Here is a 19,697-nt window from a genome sequence, read left to right on the forward strand (position 1 = left end):
TATGATATTTTCCTCCTTATTTTAATTATGTGTGTCCTAAGAACATGAATATTCCTCCATATAATCACAGTGCAGTTTTCAACTTCAGAAAAAGTGTAATGTAGATTCACCACAATAGCAAAAATCATTTCTGTATAGAGGGAGTATAAGAATGGGGAGTTTCCAGCACAGGGAAATAATTCCTCTAAAATGGATGAATATGAGATGACACATAGTGGTATTAGAGTCTGAGGAATAACACTGGCATAAGACCATAAATTTCTGATGTGTGGAGTGAAGAAAAACCAATACTATGAAAAGTCTTACTTTACAGTTTTCAGAAAGACAGACACCTCATTCAACAACTTCTTTAGAGCCCCCGTGACATCCTTATTCCTAAGACTATAGATTAAAGGGTTTAGCACAGGAGTGAGTATGGTATAAAAGGCAGATACGACCATGTCCTTCTCAGGGCTGTGGTAGGAGCTGGGGAGCATGTAGTTGTAGGCAGCAGCCCCGCAGAAGAGGATGACCACAGCCATGTGGGAAGAGCACGTGGCAAAGGCCTTCTTCCGGGCCTCTGCTGAGTTCATCCTGTGGATGGTGAGGAGGATGAAAGAATAGGAGCTTGAAATGACTGTCACAGGGATGAGGAGCATGAGGACACAGCACAGGTATATGAGTGTCTCTTCAAGGGATGTGTCTGAGCAGGAAAGCTTCATGACAGCAGGGACCTCACAGAAGAAATGATGGATCTCCCTGGATCTGCAGAAAGGAAAGGTCATGGTGATGGGTGTGAGCATTAAGCCGTCCACCGATCCCAGGATCCAGCAGCCAGACACCAGGAGAAGCCATACCTTGTGGTTCATGAACATAGAATAATGGAGCGGATGGCAGATGGCCACATAGCGGTCATAGGCCATGGCAGCCAGAAGGAAATATTCTGAACCTCCTATTGTCAAATAGAGAAACATCTGCATCCCACATTCAGGGGCTGAGATCTTACTCACACCCATTATCTGGTCCATGAGCATCTTGGGTGCAGTGACAGAAATGTACATCATATCAATGAGAGACAACTGGCTGATGAAAAAGTACATGGGGGTGTGGAGGTGGGTATCAGAGTATATCAGGAGGATCAGGATGCTGTTTCCAGACAAAGCCATCAGGAAGATCACAAAAACGACCACACAAAGGAGAGCTGTGTGCTTGGACTGACTGAAGAGCCCCACGAGGATGAAATCCAGCTGTCCAGTGTGGTTGGCCGCCCAGGTGGAGCTGGCCATGGGGTTTCACCTAGAGCACCAAGGACAGAGTTGTGATTAATGGATCACTCACGGGATACGACCACCTGAACTGAATGTCTGGTTAGCGTGTGCGTGTGTCTGTGTGTGTGCACGTGTGTGTGCGTGTGGGGGGGGGTGTGTATGCATGCACAGTAAGCCAGTTGTACCAACAGAAGATGTGCCGTGAGAGTGTAACTTTGGGGATTGTAAAATACTTGTAATTCAACAAATTTACTGAAAGACAAGGAATTCACACCTATGGGTCAAAAGAATTGGTTACTGATAATAAGTTTGCCAAAGTTCAAGGTCATGAGTTTTCCTGATAATCAACAGTGTCATTTGTCAACATGTGAAGAAATTTTCGGAATCACTGCCCTATGCAAACACAAAAAGTAAATTATTGAAATAAATAAATCAACCCCCTGTTTCTACAGTTTTTTTGTTGTTGTTGTTGTTATAAAAATCAGAATTGAATAAACCTCTCTGGTTTCAGGACCCAAGTGGATTCTAAAAATAAAAAAATCTTAGGGCTGCATTCCATATAAAATGAATTAGCAAGTAACGGAAACATAATTTGAGGAAATCCATTACAGGACCTTGAGCTCCCTTTGCCTGCAGGTTGAGGCCGTGCTCTGAGGCTCTGTGGTTGTGTGGGGCCAGTCATGCATCCACAGAAGCAGGCTGGGTCTTCACCGGTGACCAAGCCCTCAGATACCTTAAGGACCCCGAGTGAGGAGGCCAGACTCTGAGGATGCACTGTGGCTCTGGGTCCGGATTGTTCTCTACCCACCATTGCTTTGTCCACGCTACATAAAAAAGGGGATAATAATGTGATCTCAGACATGGTTAGGAGTAAGTTTAAATTATGAGAATGCTTGTATCATTACCAGTTACAAGTGAATAAGCACATATATTGTTAACAGGTTAATATGCACAGTAATTATTATGCAGAATCTATGTGAGAGATGGCTGTTACCATGACTGCTTTACGATACGAGATGCATTACTTCAGTTTGCCAGTTTTATCTGGCAGATAAAAATTTTTTATTTTATTTTATTTTATTGAGTTATAGTCAGTTTACAGTGTTGTGTCAACTTCCAGGGTAGAGCACAATTTTTCAGTCATACATGAACATACGTATATTCATTGTCACATTCTTTGTCACCGTGAGCTACCACAAGATCTTGTATACATTTCCCTGTGCTGTACAGTATAATCTTACTTATCTATTGTACATGTGCCTGTCGGTATCTGAAAATTTTGAACTCCCAGTCTGTCCCTCCCCATCCCCTTTCCCACTGGCAACCACAAGTTTGTATTCTATGTCTATGAGTCTGTTTCTGTTGTGTATTTATGTTCTTTTTTTTTTTAGATTCCACATATGAGTGATGGCAGATAAAAACTTGAATTTGATTATTTTTGTAGCCCAAGACTACAATACATATAATCTTAAAATTTATGTAAATACATACAACCTACATAAATATGCAGTTATATAAATATGAATATATAAATACAAATATATGAATATAAATAAATAAATAACATATGTTTATTATTTAACTGTGGTTAAGCGGAATTTTATGGAGAACCTTATCCCTGTTCCATCTACTACATGCTTCTCTAACTTCATCTTCTTAAAACTCATACTATTATTTCTAAATTTCAGGGTGAAGAACCAGCATGGGATGATCACTGCCATTTACAAGACAAGGTTTTCGTTGTTCTGTGAACATCATCTGCTTTATTATCTGTAGCAATCAATTATTTATGGAAACAGAGATGCAGAGAGGAAAACCAAAAAGTGCTGAAAAGTCTACGACTCTAATTCAACGTTCTTCCTCTATTTTGCAGCTCACAGCCTATGTGTTGGATGCTGAAGACAAATGAAAGTAAAGTAATACTTGGTTACCCCTAAGGACAACACACTCAGTCTGTTCAAGGACACATGTTATATAAACATGATTTAAGTAGAATTTTAAAAGGTACAAAATAAATTAGAACAAAAGAAGCACAATGCATCTTAACAGAACCAGGAATAGCTTTTCCTACAATTTCTTTTATGGAGATTAGACCTTTGCAACTCTTTAATGTATGACATGTAAAGTGTTAAACTTTACAAGCCCTTACAAACAAGAAGAAAATATTGGCCCCTCTTAGAAGAGTTTACAATCTTTCTGATGCAGGGCTATTGCAGGAAGAATTTCCGAGTTTCAAATATATTTCACACTCTTACAATAATTCCAAAGATGAGTTAAATATTCAACTTATTAACAGTCCCATATTCTGGAGTGCTGAAGCAGTAGGCAACACTAAAAATTATTCTGATGCCTTAATATGAATATCTAACAAATCCTGGACACGTTGCATTCAAATATATTATTTCTGTCAAGTTCCGCCTACACTGGTAGATGAAAATGGAGCTCTGTGCAAAATTTAAAAACAGTCTGATCACCTGAAGACACACCGGTGGTTGAGTCTATTTGTGGTCAAATTGAAGTAAGAACTAACGCCGTGACCAGCACATGTGAAGACCTCAGAGCTGTTGGCTGAATGAATGAAGGGAGAGCCGGAGGGCAAGTAGGAGGCACTGGGTAAAGCTCTGTTGCACTTTGGTAAATGGGATTCTCCGTGATCAAGTCACACTGAGCAGCCCACCTGGGAAGCCGAACAGTCGAGGGAATTCTGTCCGTACCACACAGGACAGTCGGCTTCCCTGTTCACTCTTACTTTCCTCTATCCAACTGACTGAGCTCAACATGAACAAAAGAGTGCCTGAGCTCAAAAGTAACAAAGTAGTGTGTACAATAGAGAAAGTACTAATAATTCTGGGAGAATAAGATCAAGTCTTTATTTGAAGCTGACAGCATCCCAGCAAGTGCTCTATTTCTTTACCATGTTTTTCTCCCCAGCGGACTGTGAGGCACTTACTCATTTTATTCTCTCCTTTTATAGGTTCAATAATTCCTATTCCTGGGGCATCTGCCTACGTCACACAGTGTCCCCTGCAGGGGCACTCACGTCTCAGCTCAGCTGTGGCGACACACAGTGCCTGCTTGCCAGGACCCAGCCTTCCCTCCAGAGCCTACAGTTTGGGTATTAGCCAGCCACTGTCACGTTCTTCTGCAAAACATACATGATATTGAGACATTTGTGTCAGCGTTATCACTACCAGAAATAGTCCACATTCAGTGTCAAATTAGTGCCTTTTCTTCTGTACAATGTCCGTCTCAAACTCATCATACAATAATAAAGGAGGAATGTATATTCCTCAGTCTGTATAGAACTAGAAATCCAACCCCATGTCATAATACGCTGCAGTAAATAAATGTTATATACAATATTCGAGGGAAAAAAACACATTTGCTTCTTTCCACAGAAACAGATGATAGAGAAAACATGAGGAAATATGGTCTAGAATTAATCACATGTGACAGAAGTGGAACACGTCAAAGCCCATAGTTACCCTTTGGTCCTGTCGCCCTGTCTTCCTATCTGATTGGCCCCAACATCAGATGATGCCAAAAGCCTCATCAAGTTGGGACAATGGAAAGTGGCCACAGTCTACTGTATAAGGAGAAACAGGAGCGTGACGTCATCCCTGCGCCCGTTAGCAAATGGGTAACAATTTTCTGCTGATAAATTCCCTCTGGGACCCTCAACTAGACTGCAATTAAGAGTGCTAGAAAATCATATGTATTTTGTGGCACTTTTCTTCTCAGGTATTTAAAATCTCCTTTTATAATTGAATCTTGAAATCTTAACAGTAATCTCTAGTCTTAATCTTTAAAGCAATTTCTTATCTATGAGAATAAATGTTAGTTTATGTATGTTAGTTATATATGTAGCCTTATCCTTTCATATTATAACTTATCTTTTACATGTATGTGTCTGTGTGTATGTATATATCTCCTCATTTAATCTTCAAGAATATTTTGTGAGGTACTGATGCGTTTTTTTAACATTTCACAGATACAGACTCTGGCTCCTAGTCCAACTGATATGTCAAAGCCAGCTCGCTATTCAGTGCTGTGGTTGACACTAAAGCTGACGTGATCTCCTTACATCTTCATCTGGATCACTCTTCATTAAGTTACTGATCTTACTCTTTCTTCTGAAATTCAGTTGCAGTCTGTGCTGCTTTAATGTTGCACTGCATTTGAATGTCAACAGATCCTCAAAGGAAAAGATAAAAAACAGAAACCATTACAAAGAAGCCTCAAAAATGAACCATAAGCTATTCTCAGACTAAAATCCTGCCTTAATACTTATATTCTGCTTTGAGACTACAAATATTGATAAAGTGTATACCATACACCAGGCAGCTGGAATTGACAAGTGAACAAGACAGAAGAAGCCCCACCTTCATGGAACTTGCAGCCAAACCCTTCTGTGCCTTTTTCTATACGTGTGTTCTCAAAATGTTGAACATTTTCCCATGCTGTTTTTTGTCCATGGCATCCTTGTACAGACAATGTCTTCTGTTTGTAAGGCTCACATTTGGGGCTGGAGCCCCCCCGTGTCCTCCACCGTTTCAGGCTGCAGATGATTTGTCCTAACCCCTTTGTCACCTGAGGACCAACGCAGGAACTGCAGGATCCAGGACCCCAAAGGCAGTTTCATCGGCATTGGTGGGATGCAGGCCTCTGGGTCACAGCAGGGAAGGGTCCCCATTAATAGCCCCAGAATGTAGCAGCTCCAGCAGCTCAGCAGTGAGGGACCCACGGGCCCCAGTGTTTGGTGAGGACTCTTGGTACTTGGGTGACAGCACCCCCTTTCCTTCACAATGTGTGATCAGCAGCAAGAACTTCCATGTCCCCAAGCGTGAGGAAGTCAGAGAAACATAAAAAGTGATGTTACACATGGACCCAAGTGGCGGGTCTGCAGGACAGTGGCTTCAGAAGGACCAGGGTTGATCAAGGTGTGTTTAAGGAAATGGTCTTTTAAAATACACACACGAAACTCACAAGAGTGAACATGAATTTAGAAAAAGAAAGGCAGTCATAACAACAAACGGTCCCCATTTTTAACATCTCTTTGAACAGCTTACCAGACATGCTCACATCATCTTGTGTCTTGACTTGAAGCCTCTCTTCCTCTTCCCACTCCAACACCCCATGACTTCCAGCAGCTGTCAGCACTTAGAGGCACACAGGGTGTGAGGCTCCAGAGCTTTGGCTCTCTTAGCTCCCGGTGAATCCTACTCTGAGGTGTCATTAGAAGATGGAGAGAGAGGAAAGACATGACAGGCTTGGGGCTATCAGCATCACCATTGGAGGTCTGATGGAGAATGAATCCGGGAAGCAAGGATGCAGAGCAGGGTTTGGTGAGTGTTGGTGAGACATGTAGTGAGTGACCGGGCGAAGGCGTGATGACAGAGGTGTTAACAGTAGAGTTCTGTGGATGCACTCAGGGTACTGGGGCAGGGCATGTTGGAGAGGAAACTTCGAACTGAAGTCTGGGACTCAAGTCTCCCAATAGACAGGGAAATAGAGACAATGCAGGAACCCTGGGTACCTGAATCAGGCTTTCAGCAGGGAGAAGAGTCCTGAAGTCATGGGCTAGGTGATGATCAATGCATGTGGGAAGGAATGGGATTGCACAAGAAGGCAGGATAGAATTCTTACACCAGGAGCCAAAGCAGATAAGGTTAAGTTTCCATCCTATCTCCTCTGTTCCAATTATCTATCACTAAGTTTTAAAAACTGTCTTGTTTAATTGATGTTAATTATGATACTTGTAAACATCTGATGGAACAGTTAGCCTTCTTCTTTTATTCTTTTTTTAAAATATATTTTTATTGAAGTAAAGTCAGTTTGTAATGCTGTGTCAGTTTCTGATGTACAGCACAATATTTCAGTCACATAGGAAGATCTGGCAGCCGTCACATGGAAGTTTGGAAAAATACTAAGTCCCACTTGACTTTGAGAAACTGGCATGGGTGGGGAAATTGGAATCATGGCATTGTCTGAGAAACTACTTGCATTGGATACCCAAAATGGGACTAAATCTTAAGACTCACAGAAATGTCGGTGAGACTTCCACATCAGGAAAAGCTCCGCTTTCTGCAGAAGCCACATCTCAGACCACAAGAAATTATGTTCCCCATTTCACTTCCATTTTCCTCATTTGAATGAGACTCCTGTCCTTGTAAAACTCTAACCTAGAATAATGAAAGGATAGTGCTTCTGGGAAACGTAGTATAGAACCCTTAGATAGGAGTGGTGGAAGCGATCACAAGGGAAAAATACAGGATCCTGACACTGCCCTTGAAATTGACCGGCTCACAACCTGTGTTTGAACTGATTATGAGCCAATATATTATTTTCAGCCTATGAAAACTGAGAAGTCCGCTTAGATAATCCCAACCTACTTTCTCTTAAGTATTTGGGGTTTTTTTTATTATTGAGTTATATTATTTTTATTATAGTCAGTTTACAATGTTGTGTCAACTTCTGGTGTACAGCACAGTTTTTCAATCAGACATGAATATACATATAGTCGCCCTCATGCTCTTCTTCACGTTGAGATATTACAAGATCTTGACTATATTCCCCTGCGCCACACAATATAAACTTGTTCATCTATTCTGTATCTACCTGTCAGTATCTACAAATCTCGAACTGCCAAGTATTTGTAATCTCAGAGATGTTTTAACTCATCTGGTGTTAAAATTCCACATGATACTGCCTTTCTGAAATTCAGATTTGTTTTTACAAAGAGAGGAGGGAGAATGTTATAAATAAAAAACAGAAAAATATTATAAATTGAAAAATACAAGTCTGAACTTTAAAAATGTACAGTATCTTTATGAAAAAGGTAGATACATTTGGTTTTTGGCAGCTGCAGCTCTTAAATGACAGACACGTTCAATTCCCACGTGTACCATGAGTGAAAACTTACAATATAAGGGGCAAAACAAATGAAAAAACAAAAAAACAAACCGGTAGATTCTGAAAGAGTCTTTTAAAAAGGAGAACTCCAGGGTTGCACTGATGCCAAATGGGGGTAATATGAATAAATAAGAAACATGAAAGTTCCTCCTGACTTTCCTAAGTCCTATTAGTTTCTATGTTTGTTCAATACTATGAAGGATTCAAGAAGAGACATTTAAATCAACTCCCTAGAGAACACAATGATGTAACTTGCCCACCCTGCCTCCAGGATTTAAACCTAACTTCCCTGGCCTTGGAATGGTAAGAGCAGATTCATTCAGCTGGTGTGGCTCAGATTTACTCTCTGGAAGAGCAGAAAAGGTGGAACCAATGGTATGTACTCTAATTGCCGTGTTTGTCTATTTGCCAGAATGTGGCTTGTTAACATGTCTCTTCAGAAATTTATAAAATCCCCCAAAAAATAAGGAGCAAAGTGTCTGATTCTGACTTTAGATTTCCTGAAATCCTAGATTTTTTTTTTGACCTAGTTACACTGCACCATACTTTGCTTCACATTTCCTTTTGTCTCAGTGACTACGTGATTTTTTTTTCCTCTGCAAATTTCTCTCACCTTCTGTGCAGCAACTCTGCGACCGACCAGACCTCAGTCAGACATGGAGCTTCTGACTTTGCCATAATATAGAACTTAACTCTCTTCTTAACAGAATCATTTTAGGACAATTGTGTCAAGCATAATTCAAGCAGTTCAAATGGGAACTTAAACATTGAAATATGCAGGCAAAGCAGTTGTTGAGCAAAAACTGCTAATTTATAGAAGGGAGAATTTTACTTCTTTTGTGAGGAAACTGAGATGCAGTACCGGGGGGATCACTATGCTGGATTATAGGAACGTAGCTTTATGTTTGGTTTAACGCAACTGGTCCGTGTACTCATTTATTATTATTCATTCATTCACTCACTCACTCACTCACTCAGTCATTTATTCATTCACTGTGCATGGACTACCTAATGTTCTAGACAACTTGGGGGTAAAATGCAACAGCAAAAGGAAAAATAATTATTTAAAATGTTTTTCAACTGAATAATTGCTATGTAGGACATCTGTAGCTTTTGGGGGTTTTTTCCTTATAAACTCTGTGTGAAACATAATACAATAAATGCTTTAGACTTCACTTTGAGGAGGAAGAGATAGCTCAGTGGTACGAGTGCCTGCCTAGCAGGCACAAGGTCCAGGGTTCAATCCCCAGTACCTCCACTTAAGAAATAAGTAGACAAATAGACCTAGTTACCTCTTCCCCTAAAAAAAGAAAAAAAAATAGATTTCACTTTGAAGTTGTGAGGGGGATCAGCCATCAGACGACTGCCCTACTGTCCTACACAGACTCTCCTCCGTCTTCCTCCCCTGCACCAGATCTGCACACCTCCTAACATCCTGCTCTGTATCAGGTACGCACCCCAAGGGCCCTCCTCTGTGCTAGATCGGCACCTCTCCTGTCCTGCAGCAGGTCTGCACCCTGAGTGCCTTCCTGTCCTGTGCCAGATCTGCACCCCTTCTGCACTCCCGTCCTGTGCTGTATTTGCACCCAAGTGCTCTCCTCCCCTGTAAAGGTCTGCACCACGCCTGCCCTCCTGCCCCGCACCAGCTTGGCACCCTGAATGCCCTGTCTTCCACCAGGCCTTCGCCTGAGCTGATCTACCCAGCCTCTCCACTCTGATGCCCCTCATGGTCCTGTTTAATGGGGCGTCATCATTCAAGGAAAAGTTGAATACACTGAATCGTTTAGCAAGGGAAGGGGAGTTCACAGATTAACGGAGATATACGATGGCAGAAAATATTTAAGCTTTCAAGTTTTCAGCAAACTTCAGTGATTTTCAACTCATTAACGATGTTAATATTAACATAAGTTTCAGCTTTCAATACGATCACTGAGTCCTGGATGAGCAGCTATGTCCAAAAGTGGAGTAGGGACTTAGTAATGAATGACTTCATTCAACACTCACATTGTGTTACGGACTTAACGAGTGGTTCCTACTGCAGCTTTCTAACCATGCCAAGAGATGAGCTCTTTTATTTTATCAGTTTGGGGAGAAATTACGATTTACAGAGTATATAATACCTTTTGTATGTATACAGCTCATGAGTGGTCACCTCTGCAGGCTGATTTCATAATCTACTTTAGACTTGGAGCCAGACTGCATCCTGGCCTCTCAGAGATTTGAACTTTTGATTCTACACTGATACAACCTCATATTTGAAAAATTAGCTTAAAGCAGTTTTCCTACTGGAAAAGGGTTAAGGAATTCGTGTGCATATGAAAATTCTGAAAAACGATGATTCTCATTTTCTCCCTCGAGTGAGAACTGCTAACCAAGACCATGTGCTCAGGGAAGCAAAATTCGCAGAACCAAACATCAGATGCTGATTTCATCTTGGTGGCCTCTTTGGTGAAACCAAGCACGCCGTCCTCCTCTACACCGTGACCTTCATCTTCTTCGTGATGGCCCTCGCTGGGAACACCCTCCTCATCGTCGTGATCCACCAGGAGCCCCGCCTGCACACCCCCATGTACTTCTTCATCAGCCAGCTCTCCCTCATGGACCTCACGTACATATCTGCGACTGTGCCCAAGATGCTCCTGGGCCAGGTCACAGGAGATCGTACAATTTCTCCCTTAGGCTGTGGGATCCAGGTGTTTTTCTATCTGACTCTCGCTGGAGCTGAGTTTTTTCTCCTTTCTGCTCTGGCGTGCGACCGATATGCTGCTATTTGCAGACCTCTCCATTACCCCTTGCTGATGAATCAGAGGGTCTGTGAATGCCTGGTACCTGCTTGCTGGTTCCTAGGAGTGGTTGACGGTTTGCTGCTCACCCCCATCACCATGAGCTTCCCCTTCTGCCAGTCCAGAAAAATGCTTCTGTGAGGCTCCCACCTTGCTGAAGCTCTCCTGCGCCGACGTCTCCCTCTACAAGCTGCTCGTGTACCTGTGCTGTGTCCTCGTGCTCCTCATCCCCATCACCGTCCTCTCAAGCTCCTATGCCCTCCTCCTGCATCTCATCCGCAGAGTCGCCTCAGCAGAGGGCCGCAGGAAGGCCTTTGCCACCTGCTCCTCTCACGTAACTGTAGTGTCGCTCTTCTTTGGTGCTGCCATCTACACCTACGTGCTTCCTGGTTCCTACCACACGGCTGAGCAGGACATGATGGGGTCAGCCTTTTACACCATCATCACCCCTGTGCTGAACCCCCTCATTTATAGCCTCCATAATAAAGATGTCACAGATGCTCTGCGGAGTATGACGCGATCAGGGCTGAGCCTAAGAAGGCTGTAAATGGGAGAGCCTGGGGATGCCTCTGTCCCTTTTATGTTATTCCTCCCCTCCCTGTTTCTCCTCGACTTTGTCCCCAGGTTCCAGGGCCTCCAACAATGAATCCGGTTATTATCTTTCCTCTTTCTTAAGCATGTGGCATATCTCCTCCATACTGCGTACACATCATAACTTAATCTCCTTAGGTTTAATGTCCTCATACCCGTATGCATCTGTGAGCCAATCGCTGACGTAAAGAAAACAGCACATAGGCCCTTTTAAGTGGTCTCCCGTCCAAAGTGTTTTGGTCATTCTGGTATGAGACTTCAGCATGAACACCTTAACCCTGAATGTGGCCTACTCAGAGGAATTCGGATCCCAGCTTAATCCTGGAGGGAAAATTGGGGTTTCCCTTACTTTGCAAAACCCCTTAACTCATAGTTCACATGTGGCAACCAGAGGTCCAATGAGTGCTATTAGATCTCAGTACAATGAACACTTTTTTTTTTCAAATATTGAATGTGAGATCTATGGTTTAAATACCAATAGTTTCAATATTATTTGACCATCAAAACTACTTAGACCAAATGCCAATCCGCATGAAAGATCCAGAGAAGTTCACCTAACTTCACAGCTCATAAAACATGTAAAAAAATTTTTAAAGAAATTTCTTATTTAGTTTTTTTGTGCTATAATTTATCGTAGGATAAATTATACCATATTTAGACTAAGTATAACAGCCTTGGAGGAGGATGGGAATTTAGAGAATCCTAATCTTCTTAGCTGCTTCCTTCTGAAACAGGGAGAATGAACAGAAAGAGTTTGGAATATTCACCAGTTATTACCTCCTTTACTGTATATCATTCTACAAATAGAATGTCCATAAATCTACACGTAGCATCAAGACACTGTTGCTTTCATGATAAAAATAATTCACGTGTCTAGTGTTTCTGGGATGTGAGAAACTAGAGGAAAAAATACATTTACTCTGATTAATATGCAAGGAGGAGTTTGGGGTTCTAAATTGTTAAGTAACTACCAACTGGCACAGAACCTTGATCTTACCATCAAGAGATACACACCAGGTGTTCCTATCCTGCTGGATTTCAATAAACTGCCCTATTGGATTTACCTTCTTCACATGGCATGCCAACTGAATACTTTTGATTCTCATTTATGATTATTCCTTTAGTGCATGAAAATAATTTGTCTGAAATTGGAAATAATTCCATGAAGTTAGGGGCAAAATGCAGTGAAAAATAAGAGATTTTTTCTAGAGGTAGGTAAAATTTTTGCTTTAGAAATTGCTGTGATTAAGAAAAACAAGACTATACAAAAAGCATATTAAACAGAGGTAGTTACCCTTTTTATTAGCTTATTGGTATCATTTGATAAGTCTTTTTTAAAATTTTTTATTGATTTATAATCATTTTACAATGTTGTGTCAAATTCCAGTGTAGAGCACATTTTTTCAGTCATCCATGAACATATATATATTCATTGTCACATTTTTTTACTCCGTGAGCTACCATAAGATCTTGTGTATATTTCCCCGTGCTATACAGTATAATCTTGTTTATCTGTTCTACAATTTTGAAATCCAGTCTATCCCTTCCCACCCTCCGCCCCCTTGGCAACCACAAGTTTGTATTCTATGTCTATGAGTCTGTTTCTGTTTTGTATTTTTTTTTTTAAGATTCCACATATGAGTGATCTCATATGGTATTTTTCTTTCTCTCTCTGGCTTACTTCACTTAGAATGACATTCTCCAGGAACATCCATGTTGCTGCAAATGGCGTTATGTTGTCAGTTTTTATGGCTGAGTAGTATTCCATTGTATAAATATACCACCTCTTCTTTATCCAGTCATCCGTTGATGAACTTTCTATAAGTTTTGTTTTTAATGAGTGTCTGTTTTACCTGATTGTCATTCAGGAGCATAGAGTGCAAAGAAAAACTAAAATCTTGAGTTTGAATTTACCCATAAATCAGGGGTCTGTTGTGATTAGATGGAATAAACTGAAAAGGATTGGTCTTGAGTTTAGTTCAGGATATGCCTCTGTAGTTCTCAAGAACTGTGTGACATTTATGGGCTTGCTCAAGCTCTCGCAGTTGCCTTACATCACTTTTGAGAAGGGGAAACCAAACTGCTTCCCTTTCTCAGGTGTGACTCCTTGAAGGTGGCTTTGCCCAAGACTCTGCCTCTGTGTGTCTGCTCTGCTCCATCAGGGACATGAGGACACCAGTGTAGACTTTGTCACATGGGAGGAGCTCAGCAATTGTCTGTTGAATTAAAGAACAGTATTCCTGGTCTTTTTCATCTTCCAATTGGACGGTTCCACTTAAGTATTCAATTAAACTATAAAACCATATTTTAAAAAGCTTATTTTATCTTTTTGTCATGAATTGATTATTTATCCAGTATCCTTCAATTTAATATAAATACCATTCTGCTTATCAAACTCTTTGAAAAAAGAAAATCTCCATAGACAGTTGGATCATTCAATCTTTTATTCATCTTAACGGATTATTTTCTATGCCACAGATGTTGTGCAGTTCACAGGGGACACAGCAGTGGCCGGGACACAAGCCCTTACTTCAAGGGTTTTATTTGCTAGTGGAGGAGAGAGCTGTACAGACTTGAGATCCCAGTCATAAGAGCTAGGAGATGGCTCCACCCAGAAAGCCCCACAGCATCTAGAAGGGAACCCCAGACTTGAGCAGTGATCCTAAAGTAAAGATTATATATGTAAAGAGACAAAAGAATGTTTCAAAGAGAGGACCAGCACCTGAACAGACATAAGGATAAAAGAAGCAGGGGAGATACCCCGAAGCTGTAAATACCGAATTGAGTAGGTATGTACACTAGAATGAACAGGGAGGCATTGAGAATACATATTTTATATATTAAAATAAACTAAATATATTAAAAGAAATTAAATGTGTTTTATATATTAAATATAATATATATATTTAAAATATCTTGTCATTCAATTTCCAACTTCTATAAATCTAGAGTAAATAGCATACAATGAATTATATTCATATATAATTAAATGTATACTAAATATACTCATGAATAAATATGAATTTTACAATGTTTACTGTAGGATTAGAGTAATTGGAGACTGGAATAGGGCAAGAATAAAGGCAAACATACCTAATAAAAGTGGTTGCACATCTCATGGGAGAGGTATGGGGATGCCCTACTTTCATAAACAACAATTTGAAAAATTTCTGAATGGTCATCCTAAAAATTGTTCTCCTTTTTAAGATTTCCAACTGCCACCTTGAGATGTACTATATTTTATTGAAAGACTAGCGCAAAATATTTTACCTTTAGTCCTCTATATTCTTTAAATCTATTGCATTTGTTCAAAAATAAAATAACATTGAAAAATGTGTATTATTTTAAAAGGAATAGTTTATGAAATGTTTGTAAAGGGACCATCAAGTGCCCATTCCCCACACATAGAAGAAACATTCCCTAGTGCCTGGAAGCCCTAAATCTGTTTATTCAACACCAGCTTCTGCCTGCAAGGTAGCCACTGTCCTGAATGTTACAAAAATTGGGGGCTAGTAATTAGGTGTATATATATATATATAATTTTTTTTTTAATGGAGGTCCTGAGAATTGAACCCAGGACCTCATGCATGCTAAGCACACCCTCTACCACTGAGCCATTACCCTCCTCCTAAAATTTATTTTCTTATTTTTATTCATAGATTTTTGCCTGTTTATGTATACTCAACAGTGCCAATTAATTTCATTCATATATGAATGGGTCATAATTTTTCTGATTTGTTTTAGAATTGATTATTATTATATTTTAAAATTCACCCATGTTGCTGCATCATGGATTTACCAATTTTTCTTTTTTTAACATTTTTTATTGATTTATAATAATTTTACAATGTTGTGTCAAATTCCAGAGCACAATTATTCAGTTATACATGAGCATAGATATATTCATTGTCACTTTTTTTCTCTGTGAGCTACCATAAGATCTTGTATATACTTCCCTGTGCTGTACAGTTATATCTTATTTATCTATCTATTCTATATTTTGAAATCCCAGTCTGTCCCTTCCCACCCCCCACCCCCTTGGCAACCACAAGTTTGTACTGTATGTCTATAAGTCTGTTTCTGTTTTGTATTGATGTTTTGTTTGTTTGTTTGCTTGTTTGTTTTGTAGATTCCACATATGAGTGATCTCATATGGCATTTTTCTTTCTCTCTCTGGCTTACTTCACTTAGAATGACATTCTCCAGGAGCATCCATGTTGCTGCAAATGGCGTTATGTTGCCGTTTTTATGGCTGAGTAGTATTCCATTGTATAAATATACCACCTTTTCTTTATCCAGTCATCCGTTGATGGACATTTAGGCTGTTTCCATGTCTTGGCTATCGTAAATAGTGCTGCTATGAACATTGGGGTGCAGGTGTCATCCTGAAGTAGGGTTCCTTCTGGATTTATGCCCAGAAGCGGGATTCCTGGGTCATACGATAAGTCTATTCCTAGTCTTTTGAGGAATCCCCATACTGTTTTCCACAGTGGCTGCACCAAACTGCATTCCCACCAGCAGTGTAGGAGGGTTCCCCTTTCTCCACAGCCTCTCCAGCATTTGTCACATTTTTCTCTTGTATAGGACTTAATTCTCTGATTATACTATAATTTATTTATGTGCTCTGTTGTTGATGAATACTTATGTTGCCTTCAGTTTTTAGCATTTACAAATAATGCTGCTATGCACATTTTTGTACATGTGTCCTGGTGGTATGAATTTTTTATATCCTATAATCAATAAACACATCACAGAATCAATTACTATCGTATAATTTTCTGGCATCTCTGGTATGTTTTTGTTTTCATTGCTGACAATAGTAACTTGTGTCTTATCTTTTATTCCTTGTCCATTATCAGCAGAAGTTTATCAATATTACTCACCTTTTCAAAGGAGAGTCATCTAGCTTTGTTAATCCTCCTAATTGTATATTTTGTTTCTTTTACTCTCGTTGGTTTTCATTTGTCATTATTTTATATTTTTTAAAGAATGTTTCAGTCATTGATCTTAAATTTAAAATTTTTTAATGTATGTATTTAAGCTTCTAAACTTCCTCTTACCTGGTGTCTTAGAGTTTTCCATAGGTTTGATATGTCAATTTTTATTTTGCCCACTGTTATTCTAATGTTATTTAGAATAAAATCTTACAGTAGACAACCACATGAGACAGTTTCTTGTGTCTTTTCATTGAATTTTGAATTCAAACACTGTGGTCAGAGAGTTAATCCTCTGAACTATTTTATACCTTATTTTATGGCTGTTGTGTGTTCAGTTTTTATGAATGTTCATATGGTCCATTATTATTAAATGTACTGTTTTTCATGCGTCCATTATGGATTGTGCTGTTCAAATTGTAATTTTCATCTATTTCTTCTGTCAGTTATAGAGAAGGGAATGTGTTATAATTGTCTACTATTTTTGCCTATTTAGTTTTATCTTTTTTTGTCTGATATGTTCTAGGGGCATTATATTGAGCCAAATAAAATTTAAATGTCATGGTATACTAGCTTTTAATATTTTTGTACATTTTGTTATGTTTAAGTGGTATTTCTCTGTATTTATTGATGACTTTTTTCCTATTTTTTCTGATGAACCAGCTTTATTTAGGTTATATTTTGTATGAAATATCTTATCTTTATTTTTTATTTCTAAGTCCCTCTATACCATGTAAAGAGTGGGTAGGACTTTAAGATACCTAAACTCCTTTTCTGTCTTCCAACTTATATGGTGTTCCTGTCAGCTGTTTTATTTCTTTGTATCTCTTTAGTGGGTAGAGAGTCTGAATAGATATTTTTCCAAGGAAGATCCACACATGGCCATAGGCATCTGAAAATATGTTCAACATAACTAATTATCATGGAAATACAAACCAAAACCACAATGAGACATCACCTCACACCGGTCAGGATGGCTATCATCAAAAAAGCAAAAAATAACAAGTGGTGACAAAGATGTGGAGAAAAGGGAACCTTCGTGCAGTGCTGTTTGGAATGTACTTTGGTGCAGCCATTATGGAAAAAAAGTATGGAGATTCCTCAAAAAATTAAAAGCGAAACTACCATATGATTCAGGAATTCCACTCCTGGGTATTTATCCAAAGAAAATAAAAACTTTAATTAGAAAAGATAGATGCAAGATCACCAAGACGGCAGGGTAGAAAGACCCTGAGCTCAATTCCTCTCATGGGGACATCAAAACCATAACTATTTTCGGAACAAACTTCAATGAGAAAGACTGGAACGTACTAAAAAGAGTTCTACAACTGCAGACACAAAGAGGGAACTATGACTAGATGGGGAGGAGAGCTAGACACCGGTGAGTCAAGTCCAACACCCTTGGGGTGGGCAACCAACAAACAGGAGAATAATCACACTGCAGAGGTTCTCCCACAGGAGTGAGAATTCTGAGCCCCACGGTTGGGCTCACTGGCCTGGGAGCCTTCCATCTGGAAGACGAGCCCACAAAGCATTTAGCTTTAGAGCCAGTGGGGTTTAATGTTGGGGGCCCCACAAAACCAGGGGAAATAGAGACTTCTCTCTTACAGGATGGACGCAAAATCACACACATTCCCAGACTCGTGGCAAAGCAGTAATTTGATGGGAGCATGGGCTAGATCTACCTGCTGGTTTTGGAGAGTCTCCTAGAGAGGCAGGAGACAACTGGATCTCACCCTAGGGACCTAGGAACTGGCAGCAGCGTTTCTTGCGTGCTCCTTCTACCATGTGGACACTGGTGATGAGTTACTATTGTGGACTCTTTCCTCTGACTCATTAGTGCCAAGATCTGGCTCCAACCAAGAGCCTATAGACACCAGTGCTGGTGTGCCTCAGGCCAAGGAACTTGTGAGTGGTGACACTGTCCCACCCATCAGCAGATAGATTGCTTAAAGGCGTCCTGAGTCCGCAATTAATTCTACGCATGGCCCTGCCCACCAGAGAGCCCAGGACCCAGCTCCATCCACCAGTGAGCAGGCATCAATCCAGAATCCTCTAGGCCCTGGTCTTGCCCTCCAGGAAGTCTCCTTTAGCCTCTGGACAAGTCTCACCCACCAGAGGACAGAAACTAGATGCAGGACAACTACAATCCCACAGTCTACAGACCCAGCCTGACTACAGCAGGTTAGACCCTGACCCAAGACCAGCAGGATGCCAGCCTTGCCCACGAGCAGGCCAACACAAGCTTCTGGACATCCCAAACCCGTACCAACTGTGTTAGGAAACACATACCCACCCCCCAGCAACCTCACACCAGCTCTGAGATCTCTGGAACCTGCAACCAGACTTCGGGTCCTGGTGCTGCCTGCCAGCAGTCCAGCACTAACCCCAGCACCTGGCTTCACCCGTCAGTGAGTGGGCAACAGCCCCAGAGTCTTCTGGATCCAGACTCCGCCCACCAGTGTGCTAGGCCTAGTCCTAGGACTGCCCTTAGGATCTACAGTCCTGTTAACCAGCAGCCAGCAACCCCTGCACAGATCATCTTGGAGACAAATCAAACTGGGAGCCAAGCAAGACTATTAGACCACCCTGAGAGTCAGCCCGCCACAACACAAGAGTCCACACAGCCCTCATAGGGGACAGATCTGAAGTGGGCAGCTTGGGTTCTGAGAGGGGAGTGTGTGGCTAGGATGCATGGAAAGTCTTCTACGGAAGGCCACTTCTCCACAGTTGGAAAATGTAACTAACCTGCAAGATACGTAAAAAAGCAAACAGCAGCAAAAGTAAAATGTGGTCACAGAGGAACATGTTCCAGACAAAGGAACAACATAACACCTTAGAAGAAGAACAAAGTGAAATAGAGCTGGGTAATTTACCAGAGAAAGAGTTCAGGGTAGTGATTGTAAAGATGATCAAAGAACTTGGGAGAAGAATGGATGCAAAGAACAAGAAGCTAAAAGTTTTTAAACAAAGAGTTAGAAAACAGAAAAAACATCCAAACAGAGATTTAAAAAAATACTATAATTGAAATAAAAAAAATACAGTATAAGGAGTCAACAGTAGACAAAATTATACAGAGGAAAGGATCAGAGCTGGAAGACAGAGTATTGGAAATCGCTGATGCTAAACAGGAAAAAAATGATAATAAATGAGAACAGTTTAAGAAGGCTCTAAGACAGAGACGAGAGAGAGGAAACGGTGCTGAGAAAGTACTTGAAGACATAATAGCT

At 40.4% G+C, this 19,697-nt stretch overlaps 2 protein-coding genes across 2 annotated transcripts; one reads left to right on the top strand and one right to left on the bottom strand.

Moving 5' to 3' along the window:
* Positions 1-302: 302 nt before the first annotated feature.
* On the bottom strand, positions 303-1,265 carry LOC140689329 (olfactory receptor 2T29-like). The gene has a single exon (XM_072949797.1). It carries the CDS (start codon positions 1,263-1,265, stop codon positions 303-305), a length of 963 nt encoding a protein of 320 aa, XP_072805898.1.
* A 9,273-nt stretch (positions 1,266-10,538) lies between these two features.
* On the top strand, positions 10,539-19,103 carry LOC102528869 (olfactory receptor 2T3-like). Its single transcript, XM_015252175.3, is given in 6 exon segments — positions 10,539-10,593; positions 10,596-11,073; positions 11,075-11,485; positions 13,410-13,630; positions 18,308-18,375; positions 18,771-19,103. Coding segments are annotated over 6 exon segments (1,566 nt in total).
* Positions 19,104-19,697: the final 594 nt, after the last annotated feature.

Source organism: Vicugna pacos, chromosome 3, assembly GCF_048564905.1.
Source record: "Vicugna pacos chromosome 3, VicPac4, whole genome shotgun sequence".
NCBI lineage: Eukaryota > Metazoa > Chordata > Mammalia > Artiodactyla > Camelidae > Vicugna > Vicugna pacos.

Excerpts from the sequence above, each read along its gene's own strand:
- LOC140689329 (XM_072949797.1), bottom strand. The coding sequence starts at position 1,265 with ATGGCCAGCTCCACCTGGGCGGCCAACCACACTGGACAGCTGGATTTC.